This window comes from Myxocyprinus asiaticus, chromosome 6, assembly GCF_019703515.2.
Source record: "Myxocyprinus asiaticus isolate MX2 ecotype Aquarium Trade chromosome 6, UBuf_Myxa_2, whole genome shotgun sequence".
In the NCBI taxonomy this organism is placed as follows: domain Eukaryota; kingdom Metazoa; phylum Chordata; class Actinopteri; order Cypriniformes; family Catostomidae; genus Myxocyprinus; species Myxocyprinus asiaticus.
Genome location: NC_059349.1, coordinates 3055850 through 3081352, shown reverse-complemented (window position 1 = coordinate 3081352; position 25503 = coordinate 3055850). Strand labels below are relative to the sequence as shown.

Genomic DNA, 25503 nt, shown 5'->3' with positions numbered 1-25503 from the left:
TGAAAAACAATCTGGAATCATGTGTAACAGTCACATTAAGTCCTCTTTGCAACCTGAACTTCATCAGAATATCGATGTGTGACACCAGCGCTGATGCAGTGCAACAAATGATGAAACAGAACACAGGTGTCACGAGATGCGTTTACAATATTAAAGTTCTTTTAAACTTAATGCAGTGTCTAAAACAATGCGACGGTCATGAGTTGTGGCACAGCGCAACGATCAAAAACGTCAATCCAATGCGTGTTTACATAGAAAAACAATTTAAAAACAGCACAGACGCACATGTGAACATCCCGTAACTCGCCCTATAGCCTGCTTGAAAAACTGACCTGAACCTGGCCCAAAACCTGATGGTTTGTCGGGTACCATCGGACTCCAATAGGGTTGAAGACCTCTAAACACGTGCATAATAACCAAATAGTGATTTTGGCATTTGAATACCGTGCACATCCTTATTAATAATGCATGATTTTGGATTTAAAAGTGCATATAATTGGTCATGTCAGACATTGCTACAAACTTTTCTTCTGTCTATTTGAAAAATCCAACCAAATCTGCCAAGCGTCCTGTAGCGCATAAAGGTGAACCGTAGTCACGTCATGGGGGGGCCTCCATGGTGTACCATCCCATGGGCCTCTCAGGTCTTAATCCATCCATGACTGTACTGTATTAACTATGGTAGTTGTGGCTTAAAAATTTTCTACATGTATTTAGACTGCTGTTTTTTTTTCATAATAAAAATGCCATAGTTCTTTATATAGAAACCATAGTTACTAACCATGGTAGTGAGGAGCCATGCATGGATTTACCTATGGTTACCATGAACTATTACAAATATCATTGCTAAAACTATGGATATTATGGAAGGACTATGGTAAATTTTCATAATTATATGGACCAAGCCATCAGTGGTCCAACTGTATAAAATGTGTCCTCTTGTAATGCTCTCTGTTTGTAGGAAAATGTAAGTTGTTTTCTTTGCCTTCAGAAATTCCAAGAGATGACTGTAGTTTAATCAGTAGGAGCCTGATGAAAGTAAAGGAGAACTTAGTCACACTGTCAGAATATTTCAATTTAGCCATATTAAAATTGGGTGTTCATTTTTTCCACAAATGTTACTATTGTTAATAGCATACTTTTCATCTGCATCCCAACCTCAAATTAATAAATGCTGTACTGTTAAATGTGCATTTCAATGCACAAAACATGTAATATTATTGGTAATTGCATGGGTGCTACCAAAGCATGTGCTGGTGCCACATTTTCAAAAGGCCCTTTGAGGGCACAAATAAACCGTGATGTGGCCCCTGGCAGAAATTGAGTTTGACACCCCTGTTTTAAGCTATTCCTCCACCAACGTGTGTTAATACAAGTCCGGCGTTGCGGGCTTGTGGATGTGTGCACAACAGCACCGCTGCTGAAAAAAATCCTAGGGGGAAACACTGTATATGTATACATATATTTTTATTTATTATTAATTATTGTTGTTTTTATTTCCTTTTTCTTTATAAATGTGCATGTACTGTATGTATGTGTTTATTTTCAATCTACTTGTTCTTTATTTTTCTTGCTATAATATCTTGCGTTTACTTAATCATGAATGGCTTCCCTATGCTATAACTTAAGACCAGATAATGGGTCAGCAGGAATAGGATTTGGTAGGAGGGGTCTTCTTTTCGTTCAATTTGTTTGTACACTTTAAATTGTTTAATAATATATATAAAAAAATTAAAGAAATGCGTACGGATGTGGATGACATGAAAGTGTCAAAATAAAGGTGCATCTTAAAAAATACACATCAATGTTTACGAGATGCTTCGATGACAGCGCATCATTGGTTATTTGATCGCATCAATCCAGATCGATGGATCGTTACACCCCTAATTCAAATGACTAAACATAATTGTGGTGAGCAGGGCGGGGCCGAGTGGCATCTGGGCAGAGCGAGGCCGGGAAGATAAGCGGTAAATGAGCTCCACATGTGTGCCACACTGTTCTCGCATTCCAGTGAGGAGCGGCGGGAGTATTTAAGGAGAGGAGACAGCGGCAGATGAGAGAGAGAGACACAAGCCGGTTCCAGCTTCCTCTTTCTTCAAGCCCATCTTGTGAACTTTATTACAGTAATGAATTAAAGAGACAAAACCTGTTCGTGTGGAACTCTGCACAAATATAGATAAACAGACATATTCATTGTAAAATGGCAGCACTCGGTACACAAACCTCTGGTATTCAGGATGATGGGTGACAGTATAGAGTCCAAAATCACAAGTACTACTGGGACCAACTGGACGATTAAGAGCCAGCTAAAAACTTAGTGCACCTTTAATGAAGAATCAAGAATGGACACCAACCTATTTGTTCCTCAGTATCTTCATTTTTCACTCTGTATGGTTCTGGATAACCCATGTCCTCTCTCTCCTCTTTAATAAAATCCATCTTTACAATAGTATGTCAGAAATTATTGACACACTTGAAGTTTGTCCTGCACTTCTGGAAACACTTCTTCAATTCAAAGATGACAGGAATATTCACAGTATTTATTGGGAATTGTTTTGGGAGTGGATTCACAATAGCTGTGTGATAGTGAAGACCAGACCTGAAAAATTAAAAATGAATGTCAGAGTTACAAAATGTATGTATTAAAATCGTTAAGCTTTTCTGCTTAACATTTTACATTTCTATATTCATCCTCAAATATACTTATTTTTATCCTTTACTGATTTACTGTATTTTTATACATGTATGCATTCCAAAACATACTTCGAAAGCCCCCTCATTATTACTTGAAGAAATTACAAATCACAAACAAATAAGTGTTACAATAAAAATAAAAGAAGTAAAATGCTAAAAGATTTCACAACCTCTTCAATTCTCATGGGTCTGTGGCTATAGTCAGTCAAGCTGCCTCTTTACCACAGACACTTATCAGGGCATGCATAACTGTTAATAAAGAAACATCAAGTACTTCGGAGATGATTGGAACATATAGTTCTGTCTAAGGCTGACAATCAAATTACAATCAAAATCATAATATAGCCTTGTGCAATTATTAAAGCACAAAAGGCTGTGATTTGCACAATCTTAAGGTGGACATACAATGAGTAAAAATAGCCGCTACATGGTCTGTGAAGGATATCTAACTAACATATTTGTAAACTAAAATATCTGTAAACTAATGATGATTAGGGCTGCACAATTAATGGTATTTAAACACCATCAAGGTTTCTGCTCTCACAGTAAATTAATTATTATCGAGCTAGTAAGCAAATCAGCATTCGGGTAAAGTTGCAAATTGTTGTTCATTCTCATTATGGGCTGTGTCTACAGACAATAGACCAAATAACAAGCTCTTTAGATGGCCGCTCTTTTCATAAGTTAGGTAATGACCAATCTGTTTAGCTTTAAAGCATGCTCTGAAATATGTAGCCATGTGTTTTATGGCTCACTTGTGTGCCGCTCTGTTCTGTCTGTTGTGTATTAAACATTCTTGTAACACATGAGGTTCATGATACAGTGTTTTCAGCGCTCTCAGAGTGGTTCTTTGAACAGATGTGCTCCGAGTTTGGTGTGGTTGGTTCATTAACGTTCGCTAACCATGATATATTTAAAGTGCTCCAGATTTACTGTAATTCCACAACTGTGTAATTCCAAATATGTCTCCATATGTTTCTAAGCAAATCTAAAGTAACTCCATGATGCCGGGCTTTTATGGAGAGAGGAGAAAATGAGAGCATTTCACCATGTTTAAAAATGAGGAGCACAAAGCTGGTGTCAGTTCCACAAAGAAACTCAAAGGTCTTCCTTTAGTTTTCAGCCAAAATAACGGTTCGGGACTGCATAGCAATCAAAGTACGAAATTACAGTAAAAAGATTAATGTTGTATATAATAATAATAAACTTTATTTTATATAGCACCTTTAAAAAGGCCTCTCAAGGCACTTTAAATAGGAAAAAGAAATTGAAAACAGAAGTACAAAGCATAAAACAGAGTATAAAAGCATGCATCAAAAACAGTTAATAATAAAACACGATTCAAAATAATAATAATAATAAAATAATAAAAAGACAAAATCATCAAGTAAAAGCTATCCTAAAGAAATATGTTTAGAAATAAGCTTTAAATACACTAAAAGACTGTGCTTCTCTAATATCAGAAGGGAGTTCCACAGATTTGGAGCATAAGAAGAAAATGGCCAATCATCCATAGTGCATAGACGAGTCTGAGGAACAGTTAAAAGACCAGAATTGGAGGAGCGGATCACATTTTGGAGTGTAATGGGTTAAAAGCTCAGCCAAATACTGAGGAGCCAAACCATGCAAAGCCTTGTATGTAAGCATGAGAATTTTAAAATCAAATGAAACCTGACAGGGAGCCAGTGCAAGGACTCCAAGATAGGAGTGATAATAACAATAATTACTATTATTATACAGTAGAATATTACTATAATATACTAATGTTCCAGTAGACTGAAGGTAATGCATGGTGAGCTGAGACCCTTTAACAAAGTTTCTCTGTGTTTCACCGTTTCTATTATTTGATTTAGGCTAACATGAAAGTGCAATAAATCTGTTTAAGTAACTACCCAAGTTAATTTCATGCCAAATAACAAGAAAACGTAATTCAATATAATTCAATATAAAACAAATAAAACGTCACAACAAATCTTCAACTTTTTATTTTTCCTTCAGCACGACACTTGAATTTTCGTGCCAAAGTAAATTTACCAACGCAACGCACATCAGTGTGCTCCAGAGACAGGATAAACAAAGCTCTGGTGTAGGGCAGAGCGCGCGACTCAACACGCATTAGACATCTCGATTTGCGGACACCACAAAAATAATGCACTTAATATGAATTCTACTGAGAATCATCTCATTTAAATCGCTGGGTAAAGAAGTAAAACCTCTTAAACTGCTAGACAGCCCCGACATTATATACAGCACTGATAAAGTAAAGTGGAGATAACACCATGAATCAACATCAATTATAAGGCTTTTTAAAATGCACATCATCACTCTTACTAAAATGTATCATGTTTATTCTGTAGAAAGACATATTAAATCTATTAGGAGGAATCTGTTTATCTTCATTTTTATATTGTTTACAAATACTAGTTAATTTTTTTAGAGAGAGTAGCTACATTAACCTAACTAAAGTCATGATGAGGAGCCATCCATTGTGGTTATGGCCCTATTATTAGGCTATCAATGCCAATTAAACAGTTGAAGAACTATTACAGGCTAAACATTCATAAGGGCAAGTACAAACAGTAGAATGAAGGGGATTAAAATCTGGACCTCCATGAATTTTGGACAAATTATAGACAAGTTTTCCTCCTGTTCTAACAAACTTGCCCTGTTTACCTTTAGATATTTCAAGATACACTGTAAAAAATGTCTGTAATTTCAATGGTAAAAGACTGTAAAAATGCTACAGAAAAAAAAATGTTCATTGATTAACAGGTATTAACTGTAAAATATCCAGTATTTTTTAAATATATTTTAAGACAATACAGTAGTTTTTACAATGAAATGTTGTAAAAATAACATATCTTAGATGTAAAAAGTATGATTTTCCCATATAATTAATAGTAAAAATATATATTATGTTTAACAAGAGAGTTCATGTACTTTTTACAGTAAATTGTTGTTAAAATTACAGTAAGAAACTATAATCGGGCATTCCCACAATTCCATGTATTATTTCATTATATTTTATTAGAATAGTTATTTCAGTTATGTACTTTGGGGTGTTCTGTTTTATATTTGATGTAGTTTAGTTAATGTTTATTACATTATTTTAATTTCACGTGTTACCCTGATGGTGTTTAGTGTTTGTGTGATTGACACTGAGCGCTGTCTCTACGTCTTTATTGGTCATTGCTCCTGGAAGAGCCACTATTGATGAACCTCATGTCATCATGTGCTCTTCTGTAATTACTACGGTGATTAACAATTCCTTATAAAGTAAAAAGCAGATTTTTACAGTTTCAGAAGGTTAATATCAAGTTTATGATGTTTTTTTACTGTAAATGTAACAGCTTTTTTTATTTGTGGTCATGTAAATCACAACAGTTTTAAACTGTAAAAATAACAGGTTGTTCTGTAAAGTTGTTTACATTTTTACTTTATTTTTTTACATAATTATTCTGGCAACCACAGCTGCCGGTTTTGTTGTTGTTGTTGTTTGTTTGTTTTTTGTACAAACAACAGGATTTTTTTTTTTTTTTTACAGTGTATGACTAACTATAAAAACAATATTTTGAAAGGACACAATTTATTTTTACTGGAAGCACAGTCCCAGCTCAGTAAAGTGACCCACACATACTGTAGGTATACCGTCAGAATATATATAGAATATACAAGCCCTATAATAAGGTCTTATTTAAATTAATCCTGACATGAACCTCCAGCAGTCTGATACACAACACAATTAATATACAAGGAGAACATGTGTACGAGTAACTCTGTATGTGTAACTAGATCTCTGTTAAAGCATTCATTCAAGTAATCTCAATATTTACTGAATGTAAAGTAAAAGCACAATGTGTATTTACACAAAACAGTAAAAAAACAAACTATCAGCACTTCATAAACCACTGCATAAATACTCCAATAACAGTATCATGATGTTGGAACATACTTGTAATGCTCTGCAGCACTTTTGACCGTTTTGTATCGTTTTATTCATATTAAAAGCTGAAAACAAACCTGAAACAGAAACAACAGACCGATGAATCGCTCAATCGCAGCGCAGCCTTATGACGTCACAATAAAAAGCTTTTTCTTCTTCTTCTTCGTTGGGGTTTTATGGCAGTTGGCATCCGGATTGTTGCATTACTGCCACCTTCTGTTCTACACTTACCTAGAGTCCATTTATTTAAAGTCGCTTGTCCAGTCCAGTCTTTTTTAGAAAATTAAATAGACACTTCCTCCCTTGTTTACTGTTTTTAGTTTCTAGCATACTTTTAATATTGTCCTCTATCCGTCCTATTTCCCATAATTGTATCATCATTTCTTGTCTTTCTTGATTGAATTTCTCACATGACGTATGAATATGTTCAACTGTCTCATATTCCTGACACTGAGTGCACAGACCTGTTGGATGTTTTCCCATGATGTGAAGTGTAGCGTTAAGGTTGCTATATCCCTTTTATATTGTATTTCTTACAATACCAACTCTGCTTCGTATTGAGTATGAATGTCTCCCTTTTATTGCATTATCCCACTGTTGTTGCCATTTTTTATTTATTTTCCTCCACACAGTTCTTTTCCCTTCTGATTTTGATAACTTAATATTAATTTCAACATTTTCTTTTTTGACTGCTTTTTTTTTTGCCAATTTGTCTGCTCTTTCATTGCCCTGGATACATGAATGAGCTGAGACCCACATAAATGAGGCATTTTCCCCCTGTCTAGTTGTTCTTGAATAGCTAAACAAGATTTCATAGAGCAGATCCTGATGGTTTCTGGTTGTGCCTGATTTGATGCTTACAAGGGCAGCTATAGAATCACTGCATACTAAAAATGTGTTACCCCTGGTTTGTTCAATCCACTCTACTGCCATCAATATGGCAAACAACTCAACAGCATAGATATTTAGATAGTCAGACGCTCTTTTATTAAGCTCCACATGGAAACAAGGCACATTAACACCTGATCCTGTTGCATTTGTTTCTAAATCTTTTGATCCATCTGTGAAAATCTGAATATTGTCTTTGTATTTACAGTCCCTATACCTATAGTACTCATCTATAATATTTTGTCTAATCTTCAGTAATTCCATACCTACGTATGGATACATCAGCACCCATACTGGTTTAATGGGCCATATAACAGTTTCTCCAATTTCTTTATCATACATTCCCACATCTTTTGCTATTTGATCTCCTGTCCACCCAGAGCTTTCTCTATGCATCCTCTCCTTCTCCCAACATGTTTGCAACACCTTTTTTGTTGGGTGGTAGTCTCTATGCCCCCTCAGATTAATCCAGTAATTGGCTACCAGCTGATTTCGGTGTAACCCCAGTGGCATTTCTCCAGCTTCCACTTGTATTGCACACACTGGGGTAATTCTTATTGCTCCTAGACAAACTCTTAAAGCTTGAGCTTGCACAATATCTAGATCTGCTAGTGCAGACTTTGACGCTGAGCCATAAACAATACTTCCATAATCGAACCTTGACCTTATTAAAGCTATATAAATATATTTCAAAGCTATAACATTAGCCCCACTTTTTAGTCCGGAAAGACATCTCATGACATTTATGACTTTTTTACATTTATCAACTACATATTTTATATGTTGTTTCCATGTTAAATTTGTGTCAAAATATATTCCCAGGAACTGAAAACTTGTAACTTTTTCTAAACAATTCCCATACAATTTCAACTGACCTTCTCTGATTTGTTTCCTTGTAAAGAACATAACCTTTGTTTTTTCAATTGAAAATTTAAAACCCCATTATATACCCCAACTTTCCACTTGGCTGATTCCTTCTTGCACTTTCTTTATTATATATTCAACATTCCTTCCTCTTTTCCATAAAGCCCCGTCATCCGTGAACAATGATCTTCCCTTGTCTTTTGTGATATTTAAGAATATATCATTAATCATAATGGTGAACAGAGTTGGGTTTAATATGCTCCCTTGGGGTGTTCCGTTTTCTACTATGTACTGTTTGGAAATCTCTGTTCCCATCCTCACTTGGATAGTTCTTCTGTCTAGAAAGTCCATTATCCAATTAAATATTCCTCCAACACCCAATAAATGCATTTTGATTAGAAGTCCCTCTTTCCATAGCATATCATAGGCCTTTTCAACATAAAAAAATACAGCCAACACTGTTTCTTTGTTTACTTGGGCTTTTCTTACTTCATCCTCTAAACATATTATTGGATCCACATGTAAGGCTTTACTGGTTGTTTAGATCAGTGTTACTATCAGAAATAATTAATAATTATTTCTTTAGTTATTAATTAATATTTAAATTAATTAATTGAATCTAACTCATTAAAATCTCATATGGGGCTCCAGTAAATGTAGTGCGCTACGTTTAGGAGCGGGTTTGGTTATTAGCAATAATTAATAATTATCAAAGATAATTATTTAATTATTAAAATCAATAGAACATTGATGAGAATCAATGTTAGCTTTTTTTAATCCTTTAAATCAAATATTATCAAAGATAATCGTTCATTGTTAACATCGATGAAACATTAATTAAAATTAACACTAGCTTATTGATCATTCAAATTCAACAATCATCAAAGATAATTATCAATTATCAAAAATCAATAGAATATTAATAAGGATTAACATTGACGGGGCACCACCCTGGAATCAGGGACTAATAACCAGATAGTATAACAGTCTCAATATTAGATCATTTTCTTAGGAAAATCGACATCCGAAGAATTTCGATTTTCGGGATAAAAACAATGAATGAAGTTTTGAATCCGAGCACTGACACAGGTTTATAAAACAAACCAAAACACTTCTCTTTGTAATATAAACAAAGTTTATTTATGCAGTAATATCAATTAATAATTAATACAATGCAGTCAATAAACTTCCGACTTACAACTACAAACTAAACAGTGATATGATTAGATATGGAAACTAAAATAATCCTATAACACATAAGGTGTGTGTGTGACAGTGTGTGTGTGTGTAAGGAGGGACGCGCACATAATGGCGGACGTGACTCTCGTGGAGAGTATGTCACGCGAGACTTCCGGCCAGGGAATATGACCACGAATGGGGGTGGAGAGAAACCAGTCAATGGCGTCTACCAGTTACCGCGTGTATCCACTTGTACGATAGCTTAGGGACAAAGCTGGGCTTTAGCATTAAGCTATCTAGGAGCCAAAAATGTGTGCCAGAATGTTTGTGAGGGGTCGCGTGCGTGTGTGTGTGTGTGTGTGTGTGTGTGTGTGTGTGTGTGTGTGTGTGTGTGTGTGTGGTTAGTATGAGAGAGAGAGAGAAGTGACGGCCCTAAAGCCGATTTCGCGATCGTGGGAGAGAAAGCAGCTGTTAGTTCATCGCTCAGAGACGTGGTGGACGGCTCGTAAACAGTCCCGCATTATTTGACTCTTTAATGGATGAACTCAGTTTACCTGTCTCACCCGCGATGGCGAAATTCCACAACAGTCCAATTTGGTTGGACCACAATACAGCAAAACAAATTTGTGATAATTAATACCCTGAGTATTAATAATGAGCGGACATGGCGGTCCGTAAACTGTACAAGCAAAAACCTTGAAACACAAGAATAACACACTATAATATTCTGTCTCTGCCCAGACGTAAACCTCTTACTTGAATCGCATGAGGACAGAATGTGTGTTCATCCGTCGTTTAATTCCGACCCGGTTCCTTGAGGCTCGGGTGATGACGGGAGGCCGTTTCCTCGCTCTGTTGGTGGGCACGGCTGTTAATTCTCGGCGGGCTGGCGGAGAACTCAGAAATGTCAACTTGATTGAAGATGGAAGAGAAATCTTTAATCTCTTCACTTCTGCAGGAAAACGGATGAAACTGCGGATTGCTTGGGGGTCTCCTTCGGATCCGTTAGAGTGTTCGGTTGAACACAGGGTAATCTCAACTCGTCCAGCGAGATGGAGATTGTATGGCCACAGTTTCAAGTCGGACGTTACTTCCTTGTGCCACGAGGTTGCACCTGAGAGCAGCGATTAGCTGTGTCTATACTCGGTGAACAAAGTTGCTGGAAGCAAATCCCGGAAGCATCTCAGAGGTATTTCAACTCCTGATGATGTCATGTTTGAGGGATGTCTTTAAGGGACATTCTGTTGTTTGCCTCATCCAATAGGAGTTGAGAGTTCGATCCTTTAGTGAGCAAGGCTTCATGGGATTTGTAGTCTGTTTTGGACTCCCTTTGTTTGATTTTGGCGCGATATTTATCAGTATAATTTACGACTTGGAATGTGGGGGCTTGAGTTAGGTTTTTACGACTGTGTTAGGCCTGCCTTTGTCTTCTATCTGAATACATGAGGCCCAACACACAGTACTTCTCCCTTTTCTAAATCCACTTTGATATGTTGCTACCAAATTTCTACTCTCCAGGAAATACATTAATCTCTCATTTATCATACGTTCCATGAATTTACAGATGTGTGATGTCAGGGCAATAGGTCTGTAATTTCCTGGCTTGCTGTCATCCTTTCCAGGCTTCCTTATTGGTATTATTATTGCCTCTTTCCAGCTTCCTGGCATTCTACCTTCTTCCCACACTTTGTTATATAGCAATAGTAATTTCTCAAGACTTTCTAGGCTTAGATATTTCATCTTTACCAGGAGCTGTTTTTCTAGTTTTTTTCCAATGCTCTTTTTATTTCTCCAATGTTAAAAGGAACATCTAGCTCACCATCACTATTATCTTTCCTACATAATATCTCCCTGTAATCAGATTTGTTCTCTCGCTGCCTCTTCTTCCAATAGATTACTAGAGATATTTACCTTAAAAGTATTTGCCATAGTCTCTACTTCTTCCCTTATTAGTTACTGCTGTATCATTAACCTCAACCAGCACTGGATAACTCCAATCCTTTTGGTCCCCTCCCATCCTTTTTATCATTCTCCACACCTCTCCTACTGGAGTTTCATTTCCAATTGTGTCACAACATTCTTACCAGCATGTTCTTTTTGCGTGTCTTATTGTCCGCCTTACCACTGCCTGTGCAGTTTATATTGGATCATATTTTGGAAATTAGGAGTTCTTTTCACCAGTTTAAATGCCCAGTTTCTGTTCCTCACTGCTTCCTTGCACTTATCATCCCACCACGGCATTGTTTTTTTACTTTGCACTTAGGGATAGCTTCTATTGCAGCCAACCTTATTCCCTACTTAATTTTGTTATCTAGTGCTTCTATATTAATTTAATTATTAATCTGTTTAAGTAAATGTTACTTATTTCCTGAAACTTCTCCCAGTTAGCTCTCAAATTTCCATTTCCCACCTGTGCTTCCTGTGGTCAAGGGAATTTCAATGTTTATCTTACACCATATTGGATAATGGTCACATTCTATAGTTCCTTCTTGATACACTGACCAATTGCATGTTGCTGCCATGCTGTTTGATAGAAATGAAACATCCAGAACTGACTTTTCCCTGTATTAACATCTATTCTGGTACCACTACCATCATTTAAACATACTAAGTGTAACATGGGCTGGCTGCTGGCAATGATGATGCAATGAAAACCCAAGTGCAGTTTATTTACAAACATGATAACCAATAACCCTAACTACAAACGTGAAAAACTTGACTATGGCTAAAAACATGGCCTGACAAACATCTACACTCACATTCAATACTTGACAAACACACAATGGAAAACATGAGGCTTAAATACAAGATATGGGAGAACACCAATGAACAAACAGAACTGATAACAAGCTAATTAAACAATAAACCAATTAAAACATGACACATGAACATGGAGGGAAAACATGAAGTCACATGACAAGGGAAACAGGAACTAAACTTTTCAAAATAAAGACATGAAATTAACAAGATACACATTATATATGTTCCCAACACAAGAACAAACACAAAAAAACATTACATAGTTCCAAAGTTCTGTAGGGAGCAGGGGGTGGTGGTGTCTTGAGGCATGGAGTGGCAAGAATGGGTGAGGGGCATGGGACCAGGGCAGAGTCCGTGGGGGGTGGAGCCATGAGAGGCTCAAGGGGTGGAGCTATAGAACTTTGTGCCCGAAGAGTAGCCGAAGACTCGAAGGGCCAGGGTGGAGCCGATGGCAGGGAGGACCAAGGCAGTGCTGGAGGCTCGGAGCAGCAAGGCGGAGATGGGGGAAATCTGAAGACTGAGGTGGAGCCGGTGGGACTGAGGACCAAGGTGGAGCCGTAGGGAAGGAGGTCCCTGGTGGAGCTGACAGATCGGAGGGACGAGGCGCAGCCGAGGATTGGAGAGCCAAAGCGGAGCCAGGTGACCGACAGACCAAGGAGGAGCCGGAGGGACCCCGGCATAGCCGACAAGCTGAAGGACCGCAGTGGAGCTGAGGCAATGTTGAGGGACCAACAGGCCAAGGCGAAGTCCAGGGCTTGGAGGGTCCAGGCGGGGTCAGAGGGCCGAAAGATCTCCTTGCCTGCTCAGGAGAACTAAGGGTGGGTATAAGGGTGGGAACCATCTCTAGGTCCAATTGCTCAGGCGTTGTTGTGACGTGGCATGGAGCAGGCTGAGGCATTGCTGTGACGTGGCATGGAGCAGGCTAATAATTCAGGGCAAAAGATGGCACTAGCTCAGCGACCATGACTTGGAACTCTGGCTCGGCGGCGGCCATGTCGTGGAACCAATGATCTGCAAGGCGAGGTCGATATACTGAGTGAGGGTAAGAGTACTCTTACCGCCTGGCATCAGAATGGAGATTGGCTCACTCAGTCCAAACCAGAAACAGTCTTTGAGTGCAACCTCATTAAAGTCCACCTGGCTGGCCAGATCGCAAAAGTCCTCCACATAGTCCTCCAGGGGACGATTCCCCTGACGTATCGTAGGAGTAGAACTGCTGGGTTCATAGTCGGTCAAGTATTCTGTAATGTGTACTGGCAATGGCAATGATGAAAACGATGATGTGAAGATGAAGAACCCAAGTGCAGTTTATTTACAAACATGATAACCAATAACCCTAACTACAAACATGAAACAAAACATAAACATGAACATGAACTTGACTATAGCTAAAAACATGACTTTGACAAAAACATCTACACTCACATTCAATACTTGACAAACACACAATGGAAAACATGAGACTTAAATACAAGACATGGGAGAACATAAACCAATGAAAAAACAGAACTGATAACAAGCTAATTAAACAATAAACCAATGAAAACATGACACATGAACATGGAGGGAAAACATGAAATTACATGACAAGGGAAACAGGAACTAAACTTTTCAAAATAAAAGACTTGAATCAACAAAATACACATGACACTAAGTTCATCTCATCTAATATTTCTTCTATTACCTGACCATTAGTGTCTGTTCTTTCACTTCCGCATAATGTATTGTGTCCATTAAAATCACCACACCACACAACATTACCATTACTCTGTCCTTCTAATTCCTTTAATTTCCTTACCTCTATTCTTTTGCATGGATTATAATCATTTATAATTACCAACTCTTTCCTTTTAGCCCACACTTTTACTACCATATATTCTTGTTCACTTCCTACACCTATTAATCTATATGATATTCCTTATTTTATAAAAGTGTCACATCCTCCTCCTCTCTATCTCGTCTTACTGCCACATATCCATATAACACATAATCTAAATTTGGCTTTAGCCAGGTCTCTTGAATGCACACAACATCTGGTTTTTCTTTTCTGTTATCTTTAAATTGTTTAACATCTTGTCCATTTGCAATCAGGCTTCTCACATTCCACTGTAATATTAACACTATTAATATTAACACCCTACACATGATGTCTATTGGCTTGACTGCATTCTTAGTTCATAATTTATCTCTTCCCATTTTAATCCTACCATATTCAAATGATGTTCAGTTGCGTTCGCAATAATCTGAATCCTTTCCATTTTTGACTTGATCTCTTATGTTGCATTTATCACACCTGCTATAAATGTCACCAACTTCTTCTTTTCCATCCATGTTTTCTTCTTATCTTGCAGCTCTTTCACCAGCCTTTGTTCTTTAGTAACTCCGCCTTCCTTATTTTGTTTTTCCTGTCCTACCATTTTAACTGCCTCAGCATATTATATTTTTTTCTTTATTCTTATTTGTTGCACCTCCACCTCCTTTTTATACACTTCACATCCTCAATATGCAACACTGTGATTTCCTCCACAATTACAGCATTTTGGTTTCACTCCCTCTCCACACTTCCCATAATCATGTTCCCCTCCACATCTAGCACATCTTCTTTTTCCCTTGCATACCTTAGCTACATGACCAAATTCCTGGCAATTAAAACATCTCATGGGTTTTAGAAAGTATTCTCTTACACTGTATCTTAAAAAACCAAAATACACCTCCTTTGGAAGCACTTTTTCCTCAAACTCTATCAGGACAGACTCAGTCTCTTTTTCTCTCTGCTCCCCTTGTCATTCTTTTAACATTCTTCACCATATTATTTCCCACCTTCAAGTTCTCCACTAGTTCTCTTGTGTTATCACTGAGAGGAACCCCATAGATCACCCCTTTACTACCACTGAGTCTTTTTTCTCCAACTTTTACAACCTTAAACACTAACTTTCCCAATGCTCGTAATTTTCTTTGCCTTTTCTACCTGTGCTTCAGTTTTGCATCCTATTAATAGATTTCCATCTCCTAATATTCTTGCATATTTTAATTCTCCAACCTGTCCTCTAATGCTTTTTGTTAGTTTGATCGGATCGACCTTCTTAACTCCTCCTTCTCCCTCGAACCTAACTACTACATTCATCAATCCTTCCTCTGACTTCTCACATTCTCATCCTTCACTCTCCGATTCACCTATGCTAAATTAATCTTTTTTCCTTTTTTTCCCAGATTTTCCCCTTCTTGTCTTTGTCTCCTCTCATTACCTCAACCCATTCACTGTCCTTACTTCCTTCTTCCTCACTATAATCCATACTGTCACTATCAATTTCTGTCTCCCTTCCTGCCATGTTGTTTGATTTTGCAAAGAACCTTGTAACAATATCGTTCCAGACCTATACAGGCCGTCGGTTGATATTCCCACAACAAGTCCTCCACAATACCCAGTTTTACTGTTGTTCTGCTTCAAAAGTAGTAAGTCCACAGTCAGCTGGCGTCCTCTCCGACGCACTTGTCTCTCAGTCAGAGCAGCCTCAAAACCAGCAAAAGTATAGTTCTCCTCCAATTCTGAGGAGAATATGAAAATATGGCTTTCACCAGTTAGTGTTGGTTTGATAATTATTTTATTTTATTTTATTTTATTAAATTATTTTTATTTTTTTTTATTTATTTTTTTTGGCTTCAGTACAATACCAGGCCTGGCACCACAGTATCGATACTAAAATGAATAAACAGCCTCAGATTATAAATGAAACTACACATTTAAACACTTTTGCTTTTCATATGTAACACTACTGCAACAAGGCACTTATTCAAAACAGATAACGGATAATGCACTTTATAGGCACAAAAGACTTTTTAAATTTCCCATTATGTGTTGAGTTTTTAATTCCTCTGACAGCTACATATATTTGGACAGGAATAGAAACATTATGATTTTTATTTTTGGTTGTTTACGATTAGTGCAACAGGGCAAAACAAAAACTTGAAAAAATTGAACTATTATTGATATAAGCCACTAAACTCTAATACAGTCACATCCAAATTATATAGTTTTAGGGATTAAAAATATTTAGCACAATATTATGCATTATTAGGTGATAATTTTGACCCAGCACTTTACTTGAAAATAATGTTATCATGCTGACCTGTCTATCTATGATCTCCATTGTATTAGAGCCCTATGAAATCCATTTTATTTTGTTTTATTCTTGCCCAAATTCCATGTTTTCTGCTTTAATTTTTGTGGATACCATGTTTTCTGTTTAATTGACTGTGTGTGTGTAATTAAATGTAGTAAACCAACAGCAGAACAAAAGCTGTAGAGGTCTACGCCAAATACTGAAAGGGCTTATATTTCCAAGTTTGGTGCATAAGCACAAAAAATCATACTAAGATCCAAAAGAGAGGGGAAGCTCGCACACAATGTGTAGAAAAAGTCTTACAATTTTTTTGTTTATTGAGAAGCCAAAAAGTGCAAAAAGTGCAAAAAGTGCTCAGTGCAAAGACAAAACTTTTTAGATTTACATCGTCATCAGTGTCCCGTTAACAATAGCACACCTGATTCCATTTATAAAGAGGGAGTATTTACCATATTTGTCCTTTTTTTTTTTTTATCCCCTTTTCTCCCCAGTTTGGCATGCCCAATTCCCACTGCTTACTAGGTCCTCATGATGGCGCAGTTACTCACCTCAATCCAGGTGGTGGAGGACAAGTCTCAGTTGCCTCTGCTTCTGAGACCGTCAATCCGTGCATCTTATCACGTGGCTAGCTGTGCATGACACCACGGACACTCACAGCATGTGGAGGATCGTGTTATTCTCCGCGATCCACACACAACTTACCACACACCAAACTGAGAGCGAAAACCACTTAAATCACAACCACGAGGAGGTTACCCCATGTGACTCTACCCTCCCTAGCAACCGGGCCAATTTGGTTGCTTAGGAGACCTGGCTGTCACTCAGCACACCCTGGATTCAAACTCGCGACTCCAGGGGTGGTAGTCTACCATATTTGTCCTAATAGAATAGACTTTAAAAAATATACAAATGTTTGCTAAATGTTATAAACATATATTGCATCTTTATATGGTATACCAGCATTCACGTATGTTACTAAAGTAACAAAGACAAGTTATCAAGAATCTACGTGTATATATCAGGAGATAGAGAAGGACACAAATTACACAAAAATTACCCATTATGTTATTATATCACAACCATATACCAATAATATTCATTATTCAAAGAAGAATTGTTGTATGCATACAAATCAGTGAGGAATTATATTTTGTGTCATATATACATTATACAGTACTGTGCAAAAGTCTTAGGCACATAAGATGTTTCACAAAAATAAGGTTATAATAAGGTTATTTATATCTTCAGCTTTAGTTTGTCATAGACTCCTTTTGCAAATAGAATAGAATAGAAGAACAGGGAGCCCTGCAACACATGGCATTGCCCCCACAGAGACCCCCCCCCCCCCCCACCCCACTGAACATTGAGTCTGTTACAGATTACATGAAGAGACAGAAGCAATTGAGGCAGCCTAAATAGATAGAAGAACTGTGGCAAATTCTCCAAGAAGCTTAGAACAACCTGTCTCCCAACAACCAAGAAACATTGTGTCCAGGTGTATCTAGGGGAATTGGTGCAGTTTTAAAGGCAAAGGTGGCCACACCAAATATTGATTTAGCTTTTTTTTATGTTTACTGGACTTTGTATGACGTTAATTGATAAATGAAAACTATTTATTTCATTATTTTTGAAGAAATCCTCACTCTGCAACATTTTTCACAAGTGCCTAAAACTTTTGCACAGTACTGTACTTCAAGAAATGTCAATTATGCCAATACAAATGTTGATCATGCATAATTCAAACACATGGGCATAGTACAACAATCACCCGATATTCAAAAATGTCTACACGTATTTCAAAAAGTAAACTGTACATAGTTATATTTGCAAATATACCATGATTCAAATGATAATCATGTGCAAATAGAGATGCGTCATAATAATCAAAAATAATTGAAAACAGCTGATGGACAAATCTTCATTCATTCCCAGGGGATGTAAAGATTTTAAGTGAAATATCCATCTGGATTCTTTCTGTAGGAGTATCCATTCTATATTTCCCCCTACATGGATGCTTAACTCGTTCAATAACCAAAAAAGTTAAAGCAGATACCGAGTGGGGGGGTCACGTGACGACATGCGAGAAGCAGACGCGTGAGCAACTGGCTCTGCGCACTTTGCTAGTTTTTAATTATTTTCATGTTTAATCTGGTGAGATTCGATACACCCAGTTACATATTTGCTCTTTGAGGTAAACATAGCAAAGAATTCAAAGTCCTCAGACTCTGGAGACATTAAAAGTCACTTACGTGTTCAAGCTGAGGCCTCTGGCAGCCCTGCGGACCGGGGACTCGATTTGGAAGGCACATGGGAGAAGAAATCCAGCATCAACTGTCCAACATCTAGGTAATGCTGACGAAGGTTGTTGCTGATTTGGAGGATCTTGCTGTAATACGTCGATCGATTACGGCGATGGAAACAAAATTCTCTGAGTTGGTCACAAGAGTGGCAGAAGTTGAGAGATGGATCGATTATCTGGAATCATCAGAAAGGGAATTATCCGCTAATCCGCCCGCATCCAAAACAGACTTGGAATACATTTTGGAAAAATTGGAAGATCTTTTTTGTAATTAACATTTTTATTGATTCATATGCACATGACAGTGGAAAAAACTCAACACATATATAAAGAATCAACATCTTACATTTAAACCCTACTAATACAATCCCACCCTGACCCCTAACGAACACCCCTGTGGTCCCACATAACACACACACAATCCAAAAAAATAAAAAATATATATATATATATATATATATATATATATATATATATATATATATATATATACACACACACAAATAAATAAATAAAATAATAATAAACATATATGATTAAACTAAACTACACTCTCCACATCCCCTCCCCGAGAGTCCCCCAAAAAAACTAAATATTTGCCCCATTTTTTAGCAAATAAGTCCCTAAACCCCAGCCTTCTACTTACCGCCTCTTCAAATGCAGCTACCCTCTCCATTTCCACACACCACTCTGAAAAAGAGGGTGCTCCACTTGACTTCCAACCCCTTAAAATTACTTGCCTGCCAATCATGAGACTGGTCAGAACCCAATTTTTTATGTGATTATCCCCTAAATGCATGACCGCCCCATCACCCAAAAAAGCAAAACCTGAGTGTTTAAAACATCACACAAATACCTCTGAACCCTCAACCAAAACTCCTGGATCTTAACACACCCCCAAAAGACATGGGTAGTGTCTCCAACTTCTGATTGGCATCGCCAGCAAGTGGGTGTGTCTTTAAGACCAAGCCTATATAATATAGAGGGGGTCCAATAAAATCTATGTAAAATCTTAAATTGCATAAGGCGAACCCTTGCATCTCTAGATACAGACTTGACATTTTTAAGAATCTTAGTCCACACTCCATCCTCCAATACCAAATTCAAATCTTTTTCCCATACTCTCTGGAGAGAAGTCAAGGCTCCATCCCCCAGACTCTGAATTAGTAGGGAGTAATACACTGATGCTTCATGGCCTTTTCCAAAAGCAGCAATCACCTCTCCCAAAGCACCTGCCGCTTTAGGAGGGTGCGCGCCACTCCCAAAAATAGTGCAGAGTAGGTGGTGAAGCTGTAAATACTTATAAAACTGAGATCTGGGAATGCCAAAATGTTGAACCAAATTTTCAAAAGGTCTCAATACTCCACCCTCATATAGGTCACCAAGTGCATTAACCCCCCTCACAATCTAATCTGACCAACAAAAAAAGGGGACTTATTAATACATAGTTTAGGGTTCAGCCATATGCTCGAGGCTGCGTTTAAATAAATATCCGAATTAAACACTCTGGACACTTTTGTCCATATCAAGTGCAAATGCAAAATAACGGGGTGCGACTTAACCTCTCCGGCTAGTTTGATCGAAAGACTTTGCAGTGGCGAGATAGGGGCAAGAACTTCCTTTTCAATACAAAACCAAGGAGGGGCTCTCTCAGGTGGAAGCGACCAATGAGCCAAATGTCTAAGACCGAACGCATAATAATAAAACAAAATCTTGGGTAGGCCTAACCCACCATTGTCAATTGGCCTATGTAACTTATTGAAATTTAAACTGGGGTGCTTACCATTCCAAAAAAAGGACTTCGCTATGCTATCAAATTGCTTGAAATAAGAGAGGGGGACATCTACAGGGAGAGACTGAAGCAGGTAGTTGAATTTTGGAATACAAGTCATTTTAATAACATTAACCTTCCCAATCAGCGATAAATGTAATGAAGCCCACCTGCCTACATCTCTCAAAAACCTTTTTATTAAAGGGTCAAAATTTACTCTGACTAAATCAGACAAATTTGCTGGGAATAAAATCCCCAAATACTTAATGCCCTGTTTGGACCACTGGAAGGTGCCCGGCTGGAAAGCCGTTTCTGGGCAGTACGCTGTCAGCGCCAAAGCTTCGGATTTAGACCAATTGACTTTGTATCCTGAGAACTTGGGAAAGGAATTAATAATTCTGTGGAGGCAAGGCATAGATCTAGTGGGGTCGGAGACGAATAATAAAATATCATCTGCGTAAAGCAGAAGCTTATGTGCCACACCTCCCGCCGTCACCCCTGGAAAATCATCCTCCTTTCTTATCATTGCTGCTAATGGTTCCAGGGCAAGACAGAACAATAATGGGGAAAGAGGGCAACCCTGCCGGGTGCCCCTATCCAGAGTAAAATAATCTGAAATTAACCCATTTGTTTGCACCGCTGCTACAGGATGTCTATAAAGTAACTTAATCCAACCAATAAATGTACTCCTGAACCCATACCTTTCCAAAATCTTAAAAAGATAATCCCATTCTACCATATCAAACGCCTTTTCGGCGTCAAGTGAGATGGCAGCGACCGGAGATTGATCATTTCCTACTGATCACATGATATTGATGAGACGCCTAATATTATCAGAAGAGCTATGGCCTCGAATAAACCCCACCTGGTCTATTTGTATAAGTGATGTCAATTTTGGACAAAATCTTTTCATCTAACTGGATCAGGGAAATTGGGCGGTAACTTTTACAATCGCTTGGATCTTTGTCCTTTTTTAGAATCAGACTGATCCGGGCTTGTATCATGGTTGGAGGAAGCTTTCCGTTCTTTAGTGATTCCGTATAAACTTCTAACAAAAGTGGAGCCAGTTCTGTAACATAAGATTTGAAAAACTCAGAGGAAAAGCCGTCAGGCCCCGGAGCCTTGCCTGTAGGCAAGGTCTTAATTACCTTATCAAGCTCCTCCAAGGTTATCTCAGAATCAAGAGAATTTGTTTGCACAGTCGTCAGTTTAGGGAGATCTAATGGTTCCACTAAGTTCCTAATATCTTCATCAGTGGATGAAGACGTGGAACTATAGAGATCAAAATAGAATTCTTTAAAAGCATTATTAATATCAATGGCCGAGGTAAATATTTCACCACCAGCAGATTTCACTGAGGGAATGGTAGAAAAAGACTCTCTCTGCTTTATGTATCTAGCCAAAAGTTTTCCTGCTTTGTCTTGCCCTGAATAACCAAAACTCCACTTTCCGTGACAAAATAGTATTATATCTATATTTCAATAGGGTCAGTTCTCTGAGGCCATCAGATGACATACGGCGCTTCAGCTCTGCCTCGGCACTTTTAATATTTCCTTCCAACTCCACAAGTTCTTGTGCTTTGGATTTTTTAATGAATGAGGCATACTGTATGATCCGACCCCTAAGAACCGCCTTAAGTGCCTCCCAAGCCACGCCCACAGAGGATACTGAGGACCAGTTGGTCTCCATATAAACATTGATTTCAGTCTTTAACACTTGTTGGAAATCAGGATTTTGCAAAAGGGACACATTAAGGCGCCAACTAAATGATTTCTTTTTCTCTGTATGTGACAACACCTCTAAACTCACCAGAGCGTGATCTGAGACTAAGATATTTCCAATTGAGCAATCAACAACAGATGAAATGAGGGATTTGAATATCAAAAAAGAAAATCTATTCTAGAATAAATCTTATGGACTGATGAAAAAAATGTATAGTCCCTACCGGATGGGTTCAAAAGTCTCCAAATATCTGTAAGACCAAGATTTTTACACATCCTGTGAAGTGTCAATGTTGCTGTAGGGGGTTTACACACTTTTGTTTCATTATGATCAAGGACTGAGTCCATCAAAAGATTAAAGTCTCCTCCCAATATTATATCATGAGTGCTGCCAGCAGCTTGCAACATCCCTTCGTGATCTATAAAAAAGTACTGATCATCAGCGTTAGGTGCATAAATATTAGCCAAAATCAACCTTTGCCCTTGAATTTCAGCTAAAACAATAATGACTCTTCCTAATTTATCTTTAATCTGTTTGAGAAATTTGAATTGTAAATGTTTATTTACCAGTATAATGACTCCCTTGCTCTTACTTGAGCCAGCACTAAAAAAAACATGTCCACCCCATATCTTCCCAATTTGTTTCAGCTTCCTGCGGGGAGAGATGTGTTTCTTGAAGAAACACTATATCATATTTCTTACGTTTAAGAAAAGTAATAACCTTCCTTCTTTTTATGGGGTGCCCCAAACCATTCACATTCCATGTGGAGAGAGATAATCCACTCATATTAACATTTGAAATTTTGATATAATAGAAAAAATAAATTGTGTGTCAAAAACAAAATTATACAGACCACATTCCCCATTAGTGAAACAATCAAACCCCGAACATGCCCCCTAACAAAACAAACAGAAAAAAGAAAAACGTGCGCATTAACCCCACGCACGACAGCGCCAATCGGCGACAATCCCTCTAAACTCAAAAGGTCCATGAACGCCCACGAGCCCCCATGACAACTTTGCCATCGGATTGCTCAATTTTGCCTCACACATTTTGAGGCAGAATTACATAACAGAAAATACTTTGTAAAATAAGCCCAGTCAATAGGAAGAATGAACACAAAAGACATGTAGATTCATTCACAGAACTGTCTCAAAGGTGTGATCTTCCACAAAACAAATTCCAGCTGATATAAAACCGTTCAGTTTCCTCGGTCAGACAAACAAATGATCAGTGAGCAGGCTGTTTTGAGTTCAACGGATGACGTAATCATTCCAACGTCCCGTAAAAATACTCAACAAAACAAGCCACAGCCAGCAGGAGGAATAAGCACAAAGAATGAACAGATTAATCCACAGCTGTTCCAAAGGAGTGTTATTCAACAGAACAAGCTCCAGCCGCTAGGCGGAACCAATACAAAAAGAAACAAAGCCGGCATCCCGGTTCCCCAGATGGTCGAGTCAATTCACTTGGAGGCCGCATTAACGTATATACCATGACTTACACAATCCGTCAACTTTATAAAAGATATCCTTTGTGTGAGCATGTAGATATTCTGCGGTCATCCGCAGTGTCCACCCCCAAACCGGCCTGGAACTTCAATGCAAAAGTAATCCTTCATCAATGTAAAAGTCTCTTCAAGGAAAAGTGTTACTCACAAAACAAGTTCCAGCCACTCTGCGGAGCCAATGCAGTTTACTCAGCCATTGATTCAATAAAAGACATTGCCTGTTTGGGACATATAAATACTTTGCGACCGACCTTCGTTTCTATTCTGTTTGGTCGGGAACATCAGAGCAAACTAGATCTTTTTCTGATGTAAAAGTTTCTTGCATTCCTTGAACCGATCGCGTTTCTCTCTTGTCGAGTTCGCAAAGTCCGGGAACAAGAAAATATTAAGGTTCTTCCAAGCAAGCTTCCCTTTGCTCCTCGCCTGGCGCAACACAAGATCTTTATCGGATGATCTCAGAAATCTGGCCAGAATCGATCGGGGCCTTTCTCCCTCAGCAGATCAGTGAGCTGGGACTCTGTGAGTTCGCTCGATTTCCAACTTGTGGCCTGTTATGTCGAGCAGACTCTGGAAAAGCTCGTCTAGAAATTTCACCATATCTCTGCCCTCCTCATGCTCAGGAATTCCAACAATTCGAACGTTATTCCTGCGGCATCTATTTTCAAGATCTTCAATCTTTTCAAGAACACGTTCCAAATGAACTTTGATCGCGGGCGGATTAGCGGTTAATTCCCTCTCCGAAGATTCCAGAAAATCGATTCGTTTCTCAGCATCCGACACTCTTTTAACTATCTCAGAGAATTTTATTTCCATCGGCGTAATCGATCGACGTATTATGAGATCCTCCAAGTCAGCAAGAACTTTCGTCAACATCACCGACATGTTGGACAACTGACGCTGGATCACCTCTCCCGCCGCGCCATCCAAATCAAGTCCCCGGTCTGTAGGCCTGTCGGGGCTTTCATCCTGAACACGTAAGTGTCTTTTAATGTCTCCAGAGCCCGAGGATTTTGACTTCTTTGCCATATTTTGCCTCAAAGAGCAAATATGTAACTGGGTGTATCAAATTTCACCAAATTATAACATGAAAATAAAAAAAAATTTAGCAAAGTGCACAGAGCTCATTGCTCACACGTCTGCTTCTTGCATGGTGTCACGTGACCTCAAGAAATTTGATAAATTACATTCTCAGAACTCTAAGTGACTAGCTGTTTTATAGTGTATACGCTGCCTGTTATACAGCTCCTAAATGAGCTGATTTTTCTGTTGGTATTCTTACAGTTCAAACATGGGAAAAAAACAATGGATTCATCCAGTCGCCCATCATTCTTATTATACGGAGTGAAAGTGTCTGCTTTAACCAAAAAACTCTAATATTTTTAGATCTGTAATGTGCAAAGAGTGGAGGACAAATAGGATCACTCTTTAAAACATACCAATGTTTTTTTTATTATTTCTTTAATTTCTTGGCTGTGTCGAGAAAAGGTTGTTGTAGAAACCACAGAGATGTTTTTTTCTATTGCTTTTGGATGAAGGAGGAATGGTATAAACCCTGTAAAGGGCATCATCTAGCCACTTTTTAGGATAGCCCCTGAGGTGAAATTGCTTATACATTTGTACTACCTCTGTCTCAAAATCCAATTCCGTAGTACAGATACGCTTTACTCTCAAAAACTGCGTGTATGGTAAACTCTTTTTTAAATACATTGGATGCGAACTTGATGCATGCAAAATACTGTTTTTGTCAGTGTT

At 38.1% G+C, this 25503-nt stretch overlaps 1 protein-coding gene across 6 annotated transcripts in view; it reads right to left on the bottom strand.

The window, feature by feature from the left end:
• Window positions 1-25503, bottom strand: part of LOC127442946 (gastrula zinc finger protein XlCGF7.1-like) — an 898889-nt gene that overhangs the window by 797800 nt on the left and 75586 nt on the right. The window contains exons 1-2 of one of the 6 annotated variants that reach the window (XM_051701374.1): window positions 6715-6770; window positions 2355-2599 (exon numbers count right to left, since the gene is read on the bottom strand). The exons of 4 other annotated variants lie outside the window; for them this stretch is intronic. In XM_051701374.1, coding sequence (XP_051557334.1) covers window positions 2355-2439 — 85 coding nt within the window. In that variant the 5' untranslated portion in view covers window positions 2440-2599; window positions 6715-6770. Of the gene's footprint in view, window positions 1-2354; window positions 2600-6646; window positions 6771-25503 lie in introns of those variants that run through there. One more of the 6 variants, XM_051701376.1, reaches the window with a different exon arrangement.